This window comes from Pseudonaja textilis, chromosome 13 (assembly GCF_049901715.1).
Source record: "Pseudonaja textilis isolate UNSWEBS1 chromosome 13, rPseTex1.2, whole genome shotgun sequence".
NCBI lineage: Eukaryota > Metazoa > Chordata > Lepidosauria > Squamata > Elapidae > Pseudonaja > Pseudonaja textilis.
Genome location: NC_142002.1, coordinates 11039536 through 11063831, shown reverse-complemented (window position 1 = coordinate 11063831; position 24296 = coordinate 11039536). Strand labels below are relative to the sequence as shown.

Here is a 24296-nt window from a genome sequence, read left to right as displayed (position 1 = left end):
ATAAAGCCAAAAATATTAAAAAATAAATATTTTATACTATAAATGCAATTCTGCATGAATTAAATATTTCGTTGTTGAGTGTAGGTCTGGCTTCCTGCCAGTTGTAAAATATGTGAAAGTTGGCCTCAATTACTTTGGAGGTGGCTTCGAACTCTTTGATTCCATGAAGCGCAGATAGTCCTTCACTTACGGCCACAAGTGAGCCCCAAATTTCCACTGCTAAGCCAGATGATTGTTAAGTGAGTTTTGCCCCCTTTTATGACCTTTCTTGCCACAGTTGTTAAGTGAAACACTACAGTTGTTAAATTAGTAACACGGTTGTTAAATGAAATCTGGCATCTTGCACAGAGGTGCGATAAGTTAGGATTCTCTCTATGGTGCAGCGGTAGAAGGTCACCAGCAGTTTTCCATCTAGTTGTTGTTTCCTGAGAAGTCTAAGGTAGTGTAATCTCTGCTGGGCCCTTGTAGTAAAAACTACAAATCCACCCCCTGCATCACATGCCCCAATCACCATCCGTCCCAACTTGAGACATCCCCTCACACAGGTGCAGAAATAACATGACCTTGACTTAGAAGAAGAATGCTATTATGTCTAACCACATACACTCCAAGAACTTCCTCCATCCCATTTTCCCAGGCTCAAGAATGTGGCAGTGAGGAAGCGGGAGACTCTAATATGGTTTCCAAAGCTGAAAAAAAGTGTGAAAAAAGGTCATAAGTCGCTTTTTTCAGTGTAATTTTGAATGGTCACTAAATGAATTGTTGCAAGTCGAGGACTATCTGTGTATATAATCTCCACACCCCTATGACATGTGACAAAATTAAGGAACCCTTTGCTTTGAATCAGGGAATGAAAATTTAGGTACAGGATGATTTTTTTTGTTTTATTTTTTTTTTTAGATGCAGTTCGTAACAGGAAGGGTGTTCATGGAGAGAGTGGCAATTGCTTTTTTTTTTTTTTTGCTTGACTTGCAAAAGGAAAAGAAAAATCAATTTTCTCAATGTCATTTTAAAATGTCAGTGAAGGTTACCCCTCCAAGCAACACCCCTAAGAGCAAGCCTATCATTTGAACTCATTTGTACCACCAGCATATTTGGGAAAGCACAAGCTGAAGTCTTGGGCATCTGCTTCTCCCTTGGAATCTTTCAAGCAAGCTGACAAATTCTGGGTCTTGACCAAGCACCCCAAGATGGGGAATACTGAGAGCCGGAAGGAGATAGAGGGGAGAAAAGGTTCACCCAAGGTAAACAACATCAGAAAGTTTTGAGTTGGAAACATAGAAAAAGGGACCTTAAGGTATTTGTGATACACACACACACACACACACACACACACGCACAAAGGAGCAAGAGTTTGATAGCACAATGATAGCTGTCTTGATGTTTTTCCCTCTGTAGGGGAGAAAAACAATTCAAGACAGGTATAATCAATTGTGCAATCGAAGTTGTACTGTTTTTTTGTGGGTGTGTGCATTGCACATGCCACTGAGATCATGAATTGTCATAGAACCAATCTTAAACTACATATAAAAATAACAACAACAAATGGAGTGGTTTGCCCACCTGGAGAGGACGTCTTGGGATACCGTACCATACAAGTTATATACAAAAAGAGGAGAAGGCCTAAGAACACAAGGCAGACCCAGAAGAAGATGAAAAGATGACATCAAAGACCAACAAACACAGCATCAAATAACAATGGTTAAGCCTGACAGAAGAGCAAGAACCAGAACTTTGTATCTCCCTTGACATCTGAAGCAGGAGTAGGAATAGGAAGAAGAAGAAGTGTAGTAGTAGTAGGAAGGAGGAGGAGGAGGAGGAGGATCCAAGTAATATGTGGGACCTCATGAAATCGTGGCTGCCATCTTAACATCTTTGAACGTTGATCCTTACCGCCCATCCATTCTCAGTAGACCACTCCCAAAGGGAAGATGCCTTGCCAAATGCAACCTTTGCCTTAAGGAGAAACAGGTTCCACATTCACACTTACCAAATGCCTATGTTTGAGGAAAAAACCAGACATGTTAAACCTATACCCGGGAACTCTAAGCCATAGCAGGCATCACTGTGGGGAAAAAAAGTGAGGTTAGTTCCACCAAACCTCTGACCCAAAGGATTAGTTACTTTCTACCACTAAAATTGGAGTAATATGCACCAATTTGCTCACAGGACCACCAACCCAAAATAGAGAAGTCAAAATCAACATGGTATAATTTTAATGGAGTGTATAGCATCACTGATCATCTTCACCGTCAGTTCCTGTCGACTGAAACTGATTTTAAAGGAATGGAATGCCACAAGGAGTTCCATATTTTTTTTTAAACCTTTTGAGAGAACCTGTCATGCTTTCAGATCAGCCAGTGAACATTTTCAGTCCCTTATAATCGAAAAACCTCTTAATTTTGCCTCCTAAAGCAGGCTGCTAAACTCAAGGAAGACTGGGAAACATGCCTACTGTATGTATGAAAAAATGTGCCAACTAGAAGTGGATTCTTGAGTTGAATAGACCCTCACAGCTTGTTTTTCTCTTGTCTCCCCAATAAGAATCTGATCTGCACCAGGATCTCATTTTTATATTTGAAGTTCTGATGAAAAACTAAGTTGATTTCATATGCCCAGATCTGTCCGGCTTATTTTGCTAAGCATCAAATCAATGAAAAGATAACATAGCTGCCTTCATATACAATTAGAATGCTTTTCACTCTGCTTTGTGGATCAAAATGAAGACTGGGTTCATATGTTACATAAAACTTTGGTTGGCTTATCTATGGTTCACTGAGTTACCTACAATTAGCTGGATTCATATGTTGCTTTAATCCAAAACTAGGCAAAGAACCTGATTACTTTATGCAATGTATCAGGGGTGATGTCATGCCCCAGCATATAACCTTTATATACTGTTGTTGCTCTCTAGCCCCATCTAGTGGTCGGAGAGACAAATACCAAATATATTGTTTGAAGTTGACCCCACCTCATTACCCATCAGCCCCTACTCTCAAAACAAGTGCATGCTGGGAAGCCAGACTCCATTTCCTTTAGCATTTAGAAAAGGCAGAAACACAAAGAAAAATCTTAATCTGTGGCACATGGTCATCCAAGGACAAACCTACACCCCACACACAGAACATCACTGGTGAGATTTAAATTGCTTGTTATTCATTGTTATGTTCAGCAGTAACTCAGTACTGTCTATCTCATATTTGGCTCTCATTGTATGTATCCCTATTTTCCCTAGTTTCACCATACCCTGTTCTTTCAATAAAGCACACAAATCTACACACACGGTCTGTTTTATTGGAGGAAATAAATAAATGTTGAGCTGCACACAGACTAATGTGTAATGAGGACAGAACAGCTGAATTCTGGAATCCTTGGTGCTCTTTGGGCTTGGCAGTTTTCTTGAAGACATTTCATTGACAAACTATATAATATCATCAGTGCAATGGACTGATTGGGCCTCCACATCAAGATCATTTCTAATGTGGAGTTCTTCAAATGGATGCATATTGGTTGGAGGTTTATGATAATTTTAGCACTGTGTTTCTGAAGATTTCTGGTTCTAAGATGTGAATCAAGTGCCCAAACCTCTTGTTTCCAGTTCTTGCATGTATAATAATAATAATAATAATAATAATAATAATAATAATAATAATAATAACAACAACAACAACAACAACAATAATAATAATAATAATAATAATAATAATAATAATAATAATAATAATAATAGAACTGGAGTGGATGGAACTCATTCAATTCTTTTCTTCTTCTTCTGGGGAATTTTTGCCACAAATCTGGCTAGAGGAAAACACAGATGGTGATCTCAGCTTGCAAGCTTGCACTTCTCTGAAACAGCTTGCTTGGAAGGATTGATTACTGTGCTCCCCCAAAAGAGAAAAATCAGCAGTTGTTATTGATATGAGGCAGACATTATCAACTTGGCGCTCTGCTGGGGAGGAGAAAAAAAACACCACACATGTCAACTTTAAACCTAAACATATAAAAAATAAATAAGAGCGGAGTTAGAAAAATATTTTTAAAAGCTGCAGTTCCTTGGATGACTCCCTTAGATGTTTTGGGTTTGATTTCCAATGCACATGTCTGTCAAGGAGAGGAGGAAGTGACACCTGATGAAGTCCTAGTTTTAATGCTAGCATGGGATAGTGGTTAGGTATTAAAGCTGGATGCAGAAGATATTGGGCTCAAGTCTCCATTCAGCCATAGAAGCTAACTACGGCAAAATAAAAGGGCAAATTTATATCTTCTAACACAGGGGTATCAAACTCAATTCCATTGAGAGCCACATCAGAATTGTGCTTGACAATTCTGTGGTGGGTGTGGCAGGGTGAGTGTGGCCAGCTTGCCATCACTCGTGGTGGCCCGAGAGCTTTGCCAGCGAAAACCGGCTCGTGAGCTCCGTTTTCAGCTGGGACATCCTCCTGCAGCCCTCTGCCAGCTAAAACGGAGTGGTCCCAAGCTCCATTTCTGGCTCTGCCTGCTAAAACGGAGCCCTCCCAAGCTCTGTTTCCAGCTGTGACGGCCTCCTGCAGCCCTCTGCCAGCAGAAACAGAGCTCTGGCAGATTGCACGTGGCCGTCATGAGCTCCATTTTTGCTGGCAGAGGCACCACGGGCCAGTCCTTTGCTATTTCCAGGGTGGCCTTGCAGGCCAGATCTCAGCACCCCTCAGGTTGGATCTGGCCCGCAGGAGTTTGACACTCCTGTCCTAGCACATCAAAACGCTCCCTTCTACACTGAAGTCTGCTATCAAATCCTGGGACATCAGAGTACCTTCATGATGGAGAATTCCAAAACCCACCCCTAGCCTGCTTCAAATGAACAAATGGGAGGGGGCTTTGTTAGCTTCTCTTCAGGGTCTTCATTGTCCACAACTGCACAGAGATGCCTTAGAGATGAAACTTGCATTATTTTCAGAATGGCCCAAAATCCACATTTTCTTGAGGCCATTCTGTTTCTCGCTGCTCTATTTAGCACCAAAATGAGAAAAGCTGAACTCTTCGGCTGGTCTCCAGATGGCCATGATGAGAACTTCTTTTGCATTTTAAGATCAAACTGTCAAAGAAGTGAAGAGAACTGAAAAACCCAGTGAACAAAGATAAGGTAGCTACATGTTTTTTTTTAAAAAAAGTCATAATATCCCAGGGCATTTTTTCTTCTTCTTTCAGGGATATTTGCATTATATAATTTACAGCATCTTTTTAAGTGAAGGCAGCTGTCTTCTGTACCTAGGCCATATAATTAATAGGGATGATTTGTTTTGTCCTTCAAAATGAACTACATTTTGGAAGTCCAAAATGGAAGTCACAGTTGGATGTCACAGTTAGAGAGGAGCAAATTTCCATTCCCTAGATGATGTAGATAGAATAGAATAGAATTCTTTATTGGCCAAGTGTGATTGGACACACAAGGAATTTGTCTTGGTGCAAATGCCCTCAGTGTATATAAAAGAAAAGATACATTCATCAAGAGTCAAGAATCATAAGGTTAATAATAGTCATAGGGGACAATAAACAACCAAATCATATTAGGAAACAGTCAATATAAATTGTAAGGATACAAGCCACAAAGTTACAGTCATATAGTTATAAGTGGGAGGGGATGAGCGATAAGGAGTGATGAGAAGGTTAATAGTAATAGTAGTGCAGACTTTGTAAATAGTTGGACAGTGTTGAGGGAATTATTTGTTTAGCAGAGTGATGGTGTTTGGGAGAAAAACTCTCCTTGTGTCTAGTTGTTCTGCTGTGCAGTGCTCTAGAGTGTCATTTTGAGGGAAGGAGTTGGAACAATTTATGTCTGGGATGTGAGGGGTCTGTAAATATTTTCACAGCACTCTTTTTTACTGGTGTGGTATACAGGTCTTCGATGGAAGGCAGGTTGGTAGTAATTGTTTTTTCTGCAGTCCTTGATGTATAGCAAAAATAAGAGAATAACAGAACTGGATGGGACCGCGGAGGTCTTCTTATCCAACCTGCTCCTCAAGTAAAAGATCCTAATTCATTTCAGACAAATGGATGTCAAACTGAAGTCAACAGATTCCTTACATTCTCCTTGACTTCACCCAAATCATATTTTCACATAGATGATGCTCGGGCCACATATATGACCTAGCAGAATAATGGAAACACGAGAACCCAGATTCAGCATCTAGAAGAGAGATATCTGCATAAGGTTGAAGACCTTGAGGGCAAAATCCCAAATTCAAGTTGTCCCAGGACTGACATGGAACAAGTGGCTGTGTGTTACAGTCCAGTTGGGAGAAACTAGGTCCATGTTCCTAAGTTCTGTATCATAATGCCTTTTTTAAAATCTCATTTTAGAAAAAGCCAGGACTCTGGTATAGATGCCAAGACTTGAAGATGATGGTGATGATGAGATTGGCCGGAAGGCCAGTCTTAGTGGATCTTTTGGCTTGCCAAATACAACCAAAATCCATATCTATCTATCTATCTATCTATCTATCTATCTATCTATCTATCTATCTATCTATCTATCATCTATCTATCTATCTATCTATCTATCTATCTATCTATCTATCTATCTATCTATCTATCCCTGGCAATTATGGGACCAACAACAAATTCCAGTCAAATCCTTTTTTTATGGGATGGATAAAGGCCATATATCAATATCAATCCACCCATAAAGTTTAAAAAGAATTTTGACTCTACCGTTAATTTCTCAACAGGGTGAATCTGTGTGAGAAATGGAGTGGAGACACACAACATACTAAGACACTATGTGATATATGGGCCCATTCACCTGAAGAAATGTTTCCATAGCTTAGTGCAAAATGTGAACTTTCCTGAAAACGTAGTTATGGGAATATTTTTATGGCTGTGGAAATCAAAGGAAGGTGAAGGAAATATGTCAATGGTATTCCTAACCCTGAGTGCCAACCCCATGAAATGAGCCCCATATCTCCCTTATTTTGAAGGAAAAAGAAATCATTAAGTTTCCTATTTAGTCCCCTTGAAAAGCAAAAATTTTAAAAGCCCATTGTTTTCATTATAAACTTCAAATGAAAAGGGATTCAAACCTAGAAATCATACATTTCCACAGACTTTCAAAGGAGGAGGATGGCAATCGATGGAAATCTGTAGAGGAGAATATATCCCAAAGATGCTTTTTCAAAAGGCAAACTGGACTTTTTTTTCTTTTCCTTTCAAGGATAAACTAAGTCCAGTTGCCTTTTGAAAGAGCACCATTGGGACAACTATGACCTCGATGACCGAGAATCTCCATAGACAAAGAGGAGAATATACACAGTTTAGGATTGAACTGTGGAGTCTGTTGTGCTCTCTGATGTTGATTATTTGCTTGCTGATGTTCTATTATCTGACAATAGGTAACATCATCAGAGCTAGTGAATAAACCCCACACTCACTAGCACCAGTGGTGAAATGCTACCAGTTCGGCCCGGTTCACCTGAACCAGTAGTAAACAAAGCTCTGATGATCAGCTGAGAGGAGAAAAAAGAGCTTTTCTGTTCTTTATCCCCTCGGTTGATTGGCACAGCAGAGCCTCAGCTGGTGTTTGGAAAACTGTGTACATGTATGTATTAGGTGTGTGCATACACACACATGTGAAGTGCGCGATCACCGAACCGGTAGGGAAACTGTTAGAATCCCACCACTGATTAGCACTGATGATGTCACCTAGCCAGGTAATAAAATGTCTGCAAGCAAGCAACCAAGCTCAGGGAGCACCAAGAACTCTACGGAGGTAAATCATTCTGAAATAGCCGTTGTAAACCACCGAGAGGTCCCAATTCAATTTCTAAGGTGCTGTACATCATAAAGTCTGATAAATACAGCATTCCCAGCTGCTCAGCATTTGAGGTAATGAAAGAGTAGTGCTCCAGAGATTTTTCTCCTGATGTTCATTATACATTCCCCATCTTGCAGGCCAGCCTTTTCCACTAGCAATTGGGAGATTTAGCTACAAAACAGCAGTGGTGCAGCTATTTTCTAATTTGGAATACATGGCTCAAAGCCATACCAAAGGCTGGAAAGTCTTAAAACTAATCACCTTTTCTTTCTTAGTTTCATTTTATTCTAGAGAGTATTGTGGGGATGATACAACCGAATGTTGTTTAGACTTAAATTGTCCATCTAAACAGAAAACAAATTTAGTTGTTTTTTTTAAGAGCATGGATTTAATTACATGCCTGCAGGCATGCAAGTGCCACTTGCACTTTAGCCATGACTACTTCAGCACCAAAATTCTTTTCTTCCTTCAGGAATACTTTTGAAAGCAAACACACTGAATCAAACTGAGTGCGAATGCACACAGGGGAGAATGGAATGTTTTTCGCCCCCCCCCCTCCCTTTGCACCGCTAATCCCATCTGCAGGCTGAAAAATCCAGCCAGCTCTTTCCTTCCAGCCCAATTTTACTCTCATTTGGCATTGCGCCAATGTGCAATATACATAGCCTCGCAAGCCCATTTTCCCTGCCTCACAGCTAGCACAGGGAGCCTTGACCCGATTGTTTGCTTTGTGGGTTGTTGAATATGAATGTGTGTACTGTACTCTAATACACAATGTGGCAGGGAACCTTCAGATCTGTGCTGAATAAACACACACTTCATTATCAAAGCTCAAAGCCTTGCAGCTTCGTGTGTTGGCTGGGTTCAGAAAAATTGGCATGCCGGTGTGAACAGAACTTGACAGCAAGGTCAATATTTTCTTGAACTGCCACTGCTGGAACATAACAGTCAGGATTTTTTGGAGAGACCAATAGATTTCTGTATAGCAGCCGGCACATTGAAAGCTCCCAGTGAGAGGGCCATAATCTCTAAATTGCTTTGAGAGTGGAGCTGAACGGATGATAGGATCAGCCTTCTTCTGATTCACACACTTCACAAATGTTTATTCTCCAATTCATCCCATCCTGTTGCCACAGGAAATGTGCACGTTTCCCTTGGGGAGGAATAACCCACTCCCAAATACACCCTGCACCCTTGTGTGTATGTGTGTGTGTGCATTAGAGGCAGGAAAAAAATGACTTTCTCTTCTGAATGTTAAGAATGGGGTAGTGGATCATTCTTTCCAAATTCTCCAGGGGAAGGAGAAATGATCCATTTATTTATCAAGGATTTGATAAGGACACTGAGCTTGTCAGCTGGAAAACTGAGAGCTCAGGTTCGAGACCCCAGCACTGCGCAATGGAGTGAGCTCCTGTTCTTTGCTCCAGCTCCTGCCCACCTCGCAGTTTGGAAGCATGCAAATGCGAGTAGATAAATAGGTACCACTTCTGTGGGAAGGTAACAGTATTCTGTGCATCTTTAGTTATAACCATGCTGGCCACATGACCGCAGAAAATGTCTTTGGAGAATGCTGGCTCCTTTGGCCAAGAAACGGAGATCAGCACCACATTCTACAGTCAGACACAATGGGACAGGGAAAGTGCAAAGGGAATTGCCAGTACCGAAAATGTGGCATGGGGGAAAATGTTATTACATGATCTTCCTTCCTGATTGAATGGAAATGTGCAAAGCCCTTGGAAAAAGGATTGAATAGAGAATGGATGCATAATTGCATAAAGGCACCTGGACCATCTTATCACTAAAAGTGCAAGAATATCACATTTTATCACAAGTGTGTAATTGAAATGATCTTTGCATTTTCAAAAATTGCATTTTAAATCCTGCAATGTAATGGAAATTTTGGATGGTTTTAGCTTTAGTTTAGGGCAGACTTACCAAGTTATTATTGATCATGACAAAATTAGCAGTACATTTTCCTGGAAAAAGATATATTTCTCCAGAAAATCTGTCTCCTTGGGAGACTGGGATTGCTATATAATTACTCTCATTAATCAAGCCTTTTGTGAATCAGAGAAAGATGATCAAAACAAATAGGTAACAATTATATGGAAGGAAGGGAAGGCACATCATAGACTTGAATGTCCATAATATTCCATTAAGCATTGTTTCATTTTCCTAACATGACAATATCCCTAGGTGAAATATGTTTTATTTTTGCTGTTCTTTCTAAAAAAAGCCAATAACGGAACTATCAGTATAAAGTTTTGAAAATGATCTCTTGGTAATGGAGGTGGATTAAGAGAATGTCTGGCCAAAGCAGTGACTCATTCAGAGTTACAAAAGGAAGCCTCCTTGAAGAATTGCTGCATCAGGTTTACAAGAGCCTTTCCCTTCATGCTTGTAAGAAAAGTTGTGTGTCCACACCAGTATTGGCAGATTTTTAGCGAAGTTGATGCATAATTATCAAGAGTGGAGGGCTGTCCTAGGCTATTTATTTAACCATTTGCGCTACCGTTGAAATCTGCACTTCACATGGCAATTTTAAATACAGATGTACAGCTCCTGGCATGCAAATGTATCATCTTAAATGAGAGGAGTAAGTAGATCAGGCATGCAAATTGCACATCAAAATCATGAAACGGGTTACAAACGCAGTTAAATGAAGGGATTCAAAAGCTGAACAACTGGAAAGAACATAAAAAAATCAAATGTTCCCTGCCTTGGGTACAAACAAACAAATGTTATTTGATGAAGTATTGTTAATGCTGCTTTTCGGCTGAAAAGTTTTCCAGAACAGGTTACAGAATAAACCATGCCTCAGACCATAAGATATAGCCTAAGGAAAACACGAAAGGAGAAAGGGAGGGAGAGGGGAAAAGAACTCCTTGGTGATCTCTGAGCTTGGTTGTTTTCTTGCAGATGTTTCATTAGCCAACTAAGTAATATCATCAGTGCTAGAAGGGAATGGGGTTTGCTCTTATTTTTATATATTCGTGGCTTGCCCTGCCAATGTTGGTGGGAATGTTCTTGCTGGTTCCTTAATTATGCTATTATTTATTATTAGCTTGTCTGTGTTGATAGTTACTTGATTAAGGTATGGTGCCAATTTGTAAAACATTCCTATGCCTATTTCCAAGTTGCCATGAGAAAGAGGGAGGGGAGAAAGACCTGAAGGAGCATACGGCAAATAAAAGCAGACGCATATTCCAATTTTATCTCACAAAGATTGTAACTTAGGCATCCGAGTATTCTGCCTTTATTGGAGAAAGTGAGTGATGACACCCAGCCCATGAATGTGTTTTGTTGGAGCAGCTGAATTATGATACACTGGGGGGTGGGGGGGGGAGAGACAGGGTCATAGGTGATTGTAAATTACGTGTCTCAGAGTTGGCTTCATACAAGTTATGCCAGCATGTTGCTCCTAATAAAACTTTTGAAGATTTTTGAAGCTTGGCTCAAAGCTGATGATTTAATTAGGGTGATAGCTGGAAACCTGACATATGGTTTACTTGATTGTTGATGTAGTGTTAATCTTGGTATTAATCTCTGCTCGTATGGGTGTTGATTGCTGGTGAGGTGGTGGTGTTTTGGCTTGTGGACTGTCTCTTTTGTTCTCTCAAAAGAGACAGTAGGTTTCCTCTAACTCAAAGATGGGCAACCCTAGGTTGCTGAGATACCTACTCAAGATTTCTTGAAAAGCCAATAAGCATCGTTGGCAGACCAATCATAGTGGACAAGGCTGTGGTTTTCTCTTTTTTCCTCCTTACAGAAGGTTTTGGCAGTGCTTTCCATCTCCAGATGACACGGAATCTCAAAAAAGAGAGTTAAAACATGTGCCACCTTGCTCCTTTCTCCTCTCTCCCTCAACATTCCAAATTATGCAAATTGTGGCAAAAGAGGAAAGAAAATTACTTTGATTGGAATACTCTGTAACAGCAGCTTGATTTGCTCTGAACTGTTAAAAGGATGCAGAAGACTATAATAATCTTAACAGCTGGTTGTCTCTCTCTAGATTGTTCAGACCACAACAAAATTCTGATACAGATAGATAGATAGATAGATAGATAGATAGATAGATAGATAGATAGATAGATAGATATAGATAGACAGATAGATATAGATAGATATCTATAGATAGATGATAGATAGATAGATAGATAGATAGATAGATAGATATAGATAGACAGATAGATATAGATATCTATCTATAGATAGATGATAGATAGATAGATAGATAGATAGATAGATAGATAGATAGATAGATAGATAGATATAGACAGATAGATATAGATAGATATCTATAGATAGATGATAGATAGATAGATAGATAGATAGATAGATAGATAGATAGATAGATAGATAGATAGATAACCACAGATCAACAGTCTTCAAACTTGGCAAGTTAAGACTTGTGGACTTCAACTCCCAGAATTCCTGAGCTAACATGACTGGAGGAGGAATTCTGGGAATTGAAATCCACAAGTCTTAAAGTTGTCAAGTTTGAAGACCCCTGCCACAGATAGATGAGAGAGAAGGAGAGGGGGAGAGAGAAAGAGCAAGAGAGAGAAAGAAAGAAAGAAAGAAAGAAAGAAAGAAAGAAAGAAAGAAAGAAAGAAAGAAAGAAAGAAAGAAAGAAAGAAAGAGGAAGATTATGTACTATGCAGAATGGTATAACCCTACCAATGGATGGGAAGAATCTTCAATATTTTAATCTGATTTTTTGGATTTTAAGTTTTCCTGTGAAATAGATTGTGTCAGCTTGAATTTTGCAACCTTCCAAAGATGGGATGTAAAGCCCACAATTTTGTGACTTGGTAGGACTTATTTTAGTAGCATACACTCAAGTTCTGAGCTTCAGACACTGACAAACTCAGCAACTTATAGCTGTGATTTTATTTGCAGACCCAGAAGGATCCGATTTTTGTGTGTGTTAAACTTGCTGAAATAATTGCTCTGGCTAGAATCAAAGTTGCCTTATTCCTACTATTGTGATAATTGCAATGTATGACCTATGTTGGTGGGAAGGGAGACATTGGGAAATTAAGCAAATATTTCCTCTTTTATAGTTGAATGATTTGGAATTTTGCAATGACGTCTCTATTGGAGCTGGCTAAAAAGGGATTTGTCCATTTGGCCTGGGGGCTTGCTTAGAATTACCATTGAACTGAACATCCATGGCCAAACAACCCTTCAGTCCTGATATGCGAAATTAAAAGAATTCCTATTCTATTCTATTCTATTCTATTCTATTCTATTCTATTCTATTCTATTCTATTCTATTCTATTCCATTCCATTCCACTCCACTCCACTCCACTCCACTCCACTCCACTCCACTCCACTCCACTCCACTCCACTCCACTCCATTCCATTCCATTCCATTCCATTCCATTCCACTCCACTCCACTCCACTCCACTCCACTCCACTCCACTCCATTCCATTCCATTCCATTCCATTCCATTCTATTCTATTCTATTCTATTCTATTCTATTCTATTCTATTCTATTCTATTCTATTCTATTCTATTCTATTCTATTCTAAAAGAAAAAGAAATAGCCATCACTTTCTTAATCCTTTCCTTTGCAGAATAAACACAGGAATGTAGTTTTATATGGGTAGTTTAAGGCAGGGGTCTTCAAACTTGACAGCTTGAAGACTTGTCGACTTCAACTCCCAGAATTCCTCCTTCAGTCATGTTAGCTCAAGAATTCTGGGAGTTGAAGTCCACAAGTCTTAAACTTGCCAAGTTTGAAGACCCTTGGTTAAAGAAATGATGGTTGGGAGCTGTCCAAGAGAGAAAGTGCTGATGTCCAGGGAATGGGATGTGCACAAGAAGGGTCAATGACAATTTGCCACGGCCAACTCACCATGGCCATCTCATCACAGGACAACTTGCTGCAGGATGGGAGTTACACTAATATCAAAGAAATGGCAGAATAGAATCATGAAAGAAAGGATGCAAAAGAAGGGAGAGAATGAAATGTGAATGGCAAAAATTGAAATACTTTTTTATTTATTTTAAATAATTAAATAGAATTGTTAAATTGTTCTGCAGCCAGTTGTTCCGTGGCGAGTTGGCCATGATGAGTTGTCCTGTGGTGACTTGACCATAGTCAGCTGGTTATGGCAAGTTGGCTGCAGCCAGTTGGCTGTGCCAAGTGGTCCCCTTCTCACCTAAGAAAGCACCTAATTTTCCAAGGATGTGCCTGCAAAAATTTTGAGAGCTGATTGCGTTTGCATCAATAGCACAATTCTTACACATAGGGTTTGGGGTTTTTTTTGAAAGGGAGAGGAACTTCGGAGGCAGTAAACTTTTGGACCATTTTCACCTCCACTTCCAGGTAGTTATGAGTTTGTGAAAATTTCATAAGGCAACTCTATGACTTTGATCTGTCATGAGTAGGAATAATTAATCCTCCAGGAAGGATTTCACAATGGACACATTAGCTTAGCACTAAGTAGGATGCAAGAAAAGGAGATGGAGAATGCCCAGGCAACCATTTATCTGAACTGGTATAGGGTTTTTGCCTGAGCAGAAGGATGGACTAGAAGACCTCCAAGGTCCCTTCCAACTCTGTTATTCTATTCTATTCTGTTCTGTTCTGTTCTGTTCTGTTCTGTTCTGTTCTGATCTGTTCTATTCCTATTCCTATTCCTATTCCTATTCCTACTCTACTCTATTGACTGGAACATTAGGTGGGATAGGTTTGTTCAATGCTGGCAGTTCTATAAATAGTCTACTCATGTGCCATGGCACACTGAATCACATCCAGAAGCTTATTGTCAGCCAGTAGTGGTTCAGGGAGGGTCCTATGTTACATGGAAGTTATATGTCATAACTACCTACATCATTGCAAATAATAAGAAAGAATATCTGATCTGGTCTTTTTCTACATTTCTAGGAGGAAGCATGAGGTCTGATTTTCTCCAGGGGAAAACAGTCAAGCAAGTCACCCACCCAACCACACACCCCACCAATTCTACTGCAGGAACTTCACATCCATTTCATGGTACAGAAAGCTTATGATTTAGACCGACATGACTTCCTAAAGCAACTGAGACAGAATTATAAAGGAAATTGAAACTTTTATTAAACACCACTAAAAAAAGGAGGAAGAATAAACTGCAACAACATCATCATGAGGGTTTAAATCTGAATTGCCATGCTTCTGACTTTGCTCTATGACCGTTGTCCTACTTTTCCTATCAAAACAATCATAAATACAGCTTGATAAGATTGGATCCTTTTGGTATTCTGTTTTTTATGGCAGGTGCCCTTTGCTAGAAAGTTGGTTTATTGCTTGCTATGTCTTGATTATTAAAAATAAACAAAGGTAGGCCATTCAAGCGCAGCTAAGGAGTTTTACCCCATGCAATTTTCTTTAGGGTCTTTAATTAATTCTATAGTTTTTGATTCAACTCTCTAAGCTCCCTTTTGATACATCATTTATGTAGCCAATAGTTACATGCAAGCTTTCCTCAATGAATTATGTTTGATAGATCAGATCATAAGGAGCCCAAATGCTTGCCTGCTCCCCCCCCCTACATTTTTAATGTATAATTTACTATTAGTAACACTAACTAGAACCTTTTGAATTGGGTTAATAGCACTCAAACTTTGGCTGGATGAATTAACTAGGCAAATGTCATAAATACATCTCCATTGCCAAGCATCTGCATTTTGATCACGTGACCATGAAGATGCCGCCCCAGTCATAAGTGTGACAAATGGTCATAAGTCACTTTTTTCCAGTGCTGTTGTAACTTTGAATGGTCACTGAACAAAGGGTTGTAAATTGAAAACTACCTGTAATTTCTTACCTGTAATTACTATTACTATCAATCCTCTCATCATTCCTATTACTCATACCCTCTTACTTATGACTGTAACTTTGTTGCTTGTATCCTTACAATTTATATTGACTGTTTCCTAGTATGATTTTGATTCTTGACAAATGTATCTTTTCTTTTTATGTACACTGAGAGCATTTGCACCAAGACAAATTCCTTGTGTCTAATCACACTTGGCCAATTCATTCATTCATTCATTCATTCATTCATTCATTCATTCATTCATTCATTCCTACAGTATATAAGATCAGAAGGCTCTTGCTCTTACTGACACCTGCAATTATGTTCAATTCTTGGCAGACTTCTAGTCTCTCATTCGTCCCCCTAGTTCTGGCTAGTAGACCTCTAAAAATAATAAATTCCTTCCCACCAAGTCTCCAAGATTAAATTCTGCCCCCTTCCCTCTGCTCTTCTCCTCCTTCTACAGCAATGGACCCACTTGTGGTGTAGTGACACACATCAAGAACAGTGTTCTCCCCCCCATTTTAATTTCTCTCTTGCTTTTTCACCAGCTATTCCCCAAACGTACCCCCTAACTTTTCATTTCCTCATCGTCTCAAAATTCAAAGATGGAAAGAACTTTAATTCTCCATTGGGATTTCAGGGTCAGCTGTTGGCTCGCAAACCTTCGCTCCATAGATGCCAGCTGTCAAGGGCACAACATAGTTGACAGCCCTGGGTGTTTTGTGACACAAAGTGGAGATAGCAAGGATCTGCAGTGAATAGTAAATTGCCTTTCTGCAACAAATTAACATCCTGAGGGCCCATGAGACGCCATGATGGGCCACGCTCTCCCCCGTCCCCAATTCTATTTTTTGATGGGAGAGTCAGAAGCTGCTGTTAATCCTTGAATATCTGGCTCACATGAATTTAGTAAAATGAGAACATTAGCATTTGGAAGGGCGTGGTGTCTGCATGCAATGTGCACATTGAACCCACACCCCAGTAAAGTACTTTGGCTTCTGCAATAAAGATTGTACGCTATCACTAAAGTATTGTTCCTTCAAGAGCACAGCATCTACACATAGCCTTGCAACAGTTTCTTTAGGGAGCATTCAAAGTCACAAAGGCATGGGAAAAAGCAGTTTATGAACGTTTTTCACACGTGATCAAAATTCAGACACTTGGCAACTGACTCATATTTATGACAGTTGCAAAATCCCGATATCCTGTGATCCCCTTTTGCAATCTCCTGATGATCAAAGTCAATGGGAAAGCCAGATTCCATGTTACTAATCTAACAACTGCCACGATTCACTTAACAAAGGTGGTAATCTATATAACCAATACTCAAATGCAGCTCATCTGCCTGGAATTCGCACTGCATATCAGACATTAATATAATCGATCAAGTCCAGAAGTATTTCACAAGAAGAGTACTACACTCCGCTGCTCACAACAGAATACCCTACATCACCAGGCTTGAAATTTTGGGCTTGGACAACCTTGAACTACGCCGCCTATGGTTGGACTTAACAGTAGTACACAAAATTATCTCCTACAATGTCCTGGTCAATGACTACTTCAGCTTCAACCGCAACAATACAAGAGCACACAACAGATACAAACTCAATGCAAACCACTTTAAACTTGATTGCAGAAAGTATGACTTCAGCAACAGAGTGGTCAATGCCTGGAATGCACTACCTGACTCTGTTGTTACATCCTCTAACCCTCACTCCTTTAACCTTAAACAATCTGCTATTGACCTCACCTCCTTCCTAAGAGGTTTGTAAGGGGCGTGCGTAAGTGTACAATCATGCCTACTGTCCCTGTCCTATTGTCCCCATTTATTCGTACCTATTTCCTGTATTCTTACTCATGTTTCATGATTCGCTAGCAGCCTGTGCAGATGGCAGTGGAATCGGACAGTGGGGGAGAAAGGGGATCAGTTCAGGAGTCTGAAGTGGACTCTGACAAGGGTCCTGCGTCTGATGCAGAGATGAGACCAGGACCATCTGGGAGTGGGGTGCTGACTCTGGAGCCTTTGGAGTCTGGCAGCAGCAAGGCAGAGGACCCAGGGGAGCCTGTTCCCAGTGTGTGTGTGAGCACAGAGTTGCTAGAAGGTGAGAGCAGCTGAAACAAAAGGGGCAACTCAGGAGTAAGACTGGGAGATGATTGGCCCTCCCATAAGGTATAAAGGACAGGCCAAGATGATGAAACCTTTGCAGGAAGCAAAGTCATTCATTCGGTTCAGAGTCATTCTTGAAGTTCTTTGTACTTCGGTTGGTTTTTGTTCTAGTTTATTTGACACTTCTGTTATTGGCAGCACTCCACAGGAAAGAAAGGTGGGTGCTTATCTTGAGGGATTGTTTGAGTTTCATTACTGGCTGGGAATGAAAATAATTCCCAGCATTGCAATAAAACAAGACTTGTTTTTAAAATAAGCATGTGCGTAATTATGGTCTCGGAAGCCTTGGTCAGAACAGTTTATACTTATTCCTATTATCTTGTAAGCGATTGAAAAATCAAATCAAATCAATCGATAAATAAAAAAATCTAGGTCATAAAATGGTGCAAAACTCACTTAACAACGGTCTTGCTTAAATTTTGGGCTCAATTACGTAAGTCAAAGACTACCTGTATTGCTTTTTGTCTGTTTTAATTCCCCAACCTTTTCTGTGAATTTCACATAGTCTTTCTGGGTAGTTTCTCACACATCACCCAACAACAGGCAAAATGCTAGAATGCTGGGATAATCATGGGCCTGCCCACCCTTTGTTACACTCAAGCCTTGATAAATACTTGGTGCATCCGTGACTATTTTTCTACATAAAGCATGAGAGGGCTGCCACTAATTGGGGAGAAGGTGCCTGCCAGGCAATGCCTCTGAGTCTGAACAGAAGCAGCAGGTCATGTTACAGTGAACTAGGGGTTTATAAACCTTGGCTAAAACTGAAACTGAAACTCTTCTCTGCTTGTGTTTTGCATTTGGAAGAGATTTCTTTTCAGGTGGGGAGGGGGAGTAGAACTCCTTAGCATCAGAGCGTGTTAATAATAATATACAAAATACTAATGCTTTGATGATCATTTTGAAAAATCCTTTCTTAGTGAGCATCTAGAAGCCAAGGGGAACACATGTGCCAAATTTCAAGTTTGTAGATTTTATGGTTCTGGAGATTTTGTGGTGCTGCGTGAGTGGTATTTCACCGAGAGAGAGACAGAGTCAGAGACAGAGACAGAGACAGAGACAGAGACAGAGAAAGAGATAGAGACAGAGACAGAGATAGATGGAGATAGATATAGATAGATAGATAGAGATAGATAGGTATAGATAGATACTGTAGATATAGACAGACAGACAGACAGACAGATTTATAGCTGTCGAGGCATCTGTTCTCTGTGCATGAAACAGCCTTTTTGTGTTTTAATTTCTTGCCAGTTATACATATGTGACTTTGTGTTATAGAAAATACTAGGGAGGGGGAAAAAAATAAAGTTGCAACAAAAAGAAAATAATATATCCCTAAATATAGCAGTTGAGATACAATCTTACACTGCGTCATATTCCAACAGGCTTTGCCAATCCCATTTTATTTTAGGAAGCTGGTTAATGATCCAAGATAAGAAGAGGCAAAAACGGAATAAGGTTGTCACTAAAAAAAGAAAAGAGGAACACACTCACACATCTTAAATTATGCCATTCCTTAAGGCAGGAAAGGAGAATTCAGGGAAGAGGGAAATACAAGCAGACTTTGAGAAATCCATTGGAGGTCTGCCATGTCTCCTTAGATGCTCCTTGTACAGTTAGTCCTTGACATAAGTAGGTCCAGAATCAGAGGTGGTATTCAGCAGGTTCTGACCAGTTCTGGAGAACCAGTAGTGGAAACTTTGAGTGGTTCGAAGAACCAGCAAATCCCACCTCTGACTGGCCCCACTAACCCCATCTATTCTCTGCCTCCCATTGAGTCCCAGCTGATCGGCTGGGTCTTCTTTGGCTGTCCTGCACAGGAGAACAGAACTGGAAAGCAAGTTAGTGGGGTGGGGAGGGAATGGAGATTTTACAGTATCTTTTCCCCTGCCACACCCATCAAGCCAAGCCAAACCCACCAAGCCACACCCACAGAACCAGTAGTAAAAATGTTTGAACCCCACCACTGACTAAATCCCATAAATCCCATAAAATCTTAATACGATGCTTAACTCCAACTCTTAGCTCCCAAGCTGGCATTCATATGAGAAAGAGAAATTTGAGGATGATCTTTTACTAAACAGAGAAAAACAAATGGATACCTCTTGGCACTATCCAAAGACAGAGCCTATCCCTTATAAAAGACAGGCTTCTTTTTAAAAAAATCATGTTCTCTATATTTCTGGGACAGGAAATTTGGGAGGTGATAAAAGCTTTGAGAAAGTCAAAGGCCTTAAAGGATATTGGAATGAAAGACAGAAAGTGCAGATGAGCAAGATTAAAAAAAAACCTGAAGTTTGTTTACTGACTGAAAATGGACAGGGAATCAAGTTTTCTGATAAATCTGCAGATGCTCCAAGGTTAGAGAGCAGTATTTCAAACCACTCTTTTACATCTGCTTTTTTCATTTGTTTTGTTTTATGTTGCTCTTCTATAGTTATTAATGCTCTTTTTAAAAAACACCCTATTTTAATGGGTTGTTTTTTACTCTATTTTCACCTGGAGAAAGATGATGGTTATTGAAAACTGCTTTGGGGCTTTCAGTAATGAGAAGTGGAATAGAGGCACTTTTAATGCATAAATCAACAATATACTTTCAGATTCCCCAACAATTGCTTAACAGTAGCAAACCAAGACTAAAGTAAACAGACAAGCATATTAGTCTACTGAAGAAAGAAAGCAGAGGAAGAGGAAAAACCCAAACTGGAATCCTCAATGAAGCAACTGAATTATTTTCAGGGAAAACAGCTGGTTTGCTCTATCACTACATAAAAAGCCCCACTGAGAAATTTGTAGGAATCATCCTGTCCTAGTGTATATTTAATAAGGGTGCATGAATAATCTCTCATCTGAATTGTTGGTTTGGAGCATAAATCAGAAACTTCAAGTGAAATGATAGAAGTGACTCAACTTGGGAAGTCGATTTACGTGAGCACACACACATGCACACACACGTACTGCTCTGAATCATCACATTGAGGCAGGAGTATGTGATTCAATAATTTGAACCAAATCATCGGTCCAAGTCAGAGAGTAGGCAACATTCAAAGACTTGATTGAACTGCTTCCAAATCAAGTCTCCATATTTAGATTTTGTAACATTGAGAACAGAGGTGGTATTCAGCAGGTTCTGACCAGTTCTGGAGATCCAGTAGTGGAAATTTTGAGTAGTTCAGAGAACCGGCAAAGCCCACTTCTGACTGGCCCCGCCCCCATCTCTTCTCTGCCTCCCATTGAGTCCCAGCTGATCGGCTGTGTTATGTCTTTAGAACTGGTTGGAGTTCCCAACCAGGTCCGCTGTTTGAGCGGGAGCACCAGCCGCTCCCATTGGCTGGCTCCGTTTGACAGCCGGCTATAAAAGCCGGCTGTCGAGCAGAGCCAGCCTGTTGCCGCCAGCTAACCTGCTAGTTCCCTGTAATAAAGCCTGTTCGTTGTTCACTCTGGCTCTTGCCTCTTCCTTCCACCGTTCCACAACACTGGCGACGAAGGTGGGATGTGGTTGAAGGCTAGCCAGACGTGTTTTTCAAAAAGAGCTGTGGTCACTGAAGAGCGAAGCCACGGGCGCTGAAGCCGCAGCCGCCGACGCTCACAAAGAGCGCGAAATTTAAAAAGCCTCCGTAGCTTTTTGAGCTGTAGTCACTGAAAGCGAAGCCACGGGCGCTGTAGCCGCAGCCGCCAGCGCTCACAAAGAGCGCGAAATTCAAAAAGCCTCCGTAGCCTAGAGAGACAGTCACCGCCTGTCAGCGCAAACCGTCAGCGTTCTTCTAAGAGTGCGAATTTCGAAATGCGACTGAAGAGGACGAACCCTGCATCTTCAAAATGAATGCTAATCCAGCATTCCCACTGTTCAAACCAACCGAGGAAACGTGGGACTCATACAAAAATCGTTTCAGCTATTTCCTTGATGCCATCGGTTTAGCAGACGCTGCTGAACACAGGAAGAAATCCTACTTCCTCAGCTATTGTGGAGCTGCAGTTTTTGACACCGCTACAGCACTAGTCGCCCCTCGCGCTATCAGAAGCGTACCGTGGGATGAACTCCAAGAAATCCTCTCCAACCACTACTCGCCAAAACCATCTCAGATAGCCAGGAGATACGCCTTCAGAATTAGAAAACAGGCGGAGGGAGAGTCAATCAACGAGTATATGGCAGCTCTGAGGACAGCTGCCTTGCAGTGTGGGTTCAAAGACTACTTAGAAGACATGTTATTGGACCAGATCGTCTGTGGGGTTAGAGACCTGAGGCTCCAAAGACGTTTTTTAGCAAAAAAGGACTTGAACCTAGCCTTAGCCATGGAGGAAGCCCAAGCTGCTGAGCTCTCTGCCCAATCAGCAGCTGAAATTCAAGGTACTCCGTTAAAACCCAGCAGTTCCACCATCCATTCAGAGGAAGTGCTCAATGAAGAAGACCCCACAGACTCATCAGACATTAACCGCCTAAAGCAACAGAAGCCTTCACAGGTAGGAGCGGGGCAGAGAAACAACTTCGCCCCCAAACAACCCCCCCATTTGCCTAACCTGCGGAGGCTCCCACTCTAGGGCATCCTGCAGGTTTAGGAATGCCATCTGTCTGAACTGCCAAAAGAAGGGTCACCTTGCTAGAGTCTGCCAAGCAGGGCGTACTTTGCCTCAAAGACCTCCACCACCTTCTAATTCCCAAAGGCAAGTGGAGGACTGCTATACCTGCTACCACGCTAACCATACTTCCCAGACTCCAAATAAAATCAAACTTTCTGTTTCCCTAGAAGGTAAACCCTGCAGGATGGAGGTAGACACGGGATCTGCACTTTCAATCATCTCCTGGGAAACCTTAAAGAAGATCCAGCCCAGACTGTCAAAGAAGCAGCTACAGAGATGCCACCTGACACTGCGGGACTACCAGGGCAAGAACATCCCTGTCCTCGGGAAAGGCAAGTTTTTAGTTCAATTCCAAGCCTTTAAAGGCCATTTGCCTTTAGTGGTTGTTAATGGTGCCCTCCCCAGTCTGTTGGGGCTAGATTGGTTCCCCTCCCTCGGCCTTAGTGTAACTGGGATCCATGCTGTCTCAACTTCTGACGTAGATACACTATTTTCAGATTACTCTGACGTGTTTAGCAGCGAGCTGGGTTGCTATTCTGGCACCCCCATCTCCTTCTCTGTGGACCCCCAGGCAATTCCTCTGCGCCTTAAGCCGCGCAGGGTGCCTTTCGCCATCCGTCCCAAGTTAGACGCAGAATTAGATAAATTACTAAAGCAGGGGTGTTAGAACCAACTGATTTTGCCAAATGGGAGACCCCCATAGTCACCCCACTCAAGAAAGATGGCAGTTTAAGAATCTGCGCAGACTATAAAACCACCCTCAACCGTTACCTGCAGGTCAGCGCATACCCTGTCCCTGTTATTCAGCACCTGTTACACACCTTCGAACCCGGCACCATTTTCGCCAAGTTAGATATGTCCCAGGCATACCAACAGTTCCCTGTTGATGATCAGACAGCTGAATTACAAACCATAGTCACACATAGAGGGGCATTCAAGTGTAAACACCTCCAATTCGGTGTAAGTGTAGCCCCGGGTATATTCCAATCACTCATGGAAAGGATTCTCCAAGGTCTCCCAGGGGTTGTCCCTTATTTCGATGACATCTTAGTCTCAGCAATTGACAGACCTCAGCTCATACAGAGGGTCAGAGCGGTTCTAGAGAAGTTTAGGCAGCATGGCCTCAAACTTAAAAGGGAGAAGTGCGCCATCGCCACTAGGCAAGTGGACTTTCTGGGATATAGGATAGACACCTCTGGCATCCACCCAATCGAATCCAAGGTAAAAGCCATCCATGAGGCACCCACACCAACTAACAAGACGGAGCTCCAAGCTTTTCTGGGGCTACTAAACTTTTACGCTTCATTTCTCCTGCACAAAGCATCTATCGCTGAACCCTTACACAGGCTGTTAGACAAAGAATCCCCCTGGCATTGGGGACCCAAAGAAGCCCATGCTTTCAAGTCAGTCAAATCCTTACTCACATCGGATGCAGTTTTAATTCAATTTGATCAACGACTTCCCCTGGTCCTAGCGGCTGATGCATCCCCTTTTGGGATTGGGGCTGTCCTAAGCCACAGACTTCCCAACGGTTCCGAGGCACCAATTGCCTTCTTCTCTAGGACCTTCTCTACGGCAGAAAGGAACTACAGTCAAATTGATAAAGAGGCCCTGGCTGCGGTGGCTGCAGTTAAAAAGTTTCACGAATTTTTGTTTGGGCACCATTTTGAACTTGTAACTGACCATAAACCTCTCCTGGGACTCTTATCAGGGGATAAGCAAACCCCGCAGGTACTATCACCTAGAATGACCAGATGGACTTTGTTCCTGGCCGCTTACTCATTCAAGTTGGTGCATCGACCTGGCAAAAACTTGAGTCACGCCGATGGCCTTAGTCACTGCCCCCTACCAGTCCCAGTCGAAGACCCAGCACCGGTTCACGCCATTTTTGAAGTTAATGAACTTAAATTACCGGTTACAGCTGAGGACATTGCTGCGCACTCAAAAAAAG

At 41.3% G+C, this 24296-nt stretch overlaps 1 protein-coding gene across 1 annotated transcript in view; it reads left to right on the top strand.

Moving 5' to 3' along the window:
• Positions 1-15027, top strand: part of MTHFS (methenyltetrahydrofolate synthetase) — a 73220-nt gene extending 58193 nt beyond the window's left edge. Inside the window, exon 3 of the mRNA XM_087941375.1 lies at positions 14688-15027. Within this exon, the coding sequence (XP_087797501.1) occupies positions 14688-14812 (125 nt within the window). The 3' untranslated portion in view covers positions 14813-15027. The remainder of the gene's footprint in view (positions 1-14687) is intronic.
• The last annotated feature ends 9269 nt before the right edge of the window (positions 15028-24296 follow it).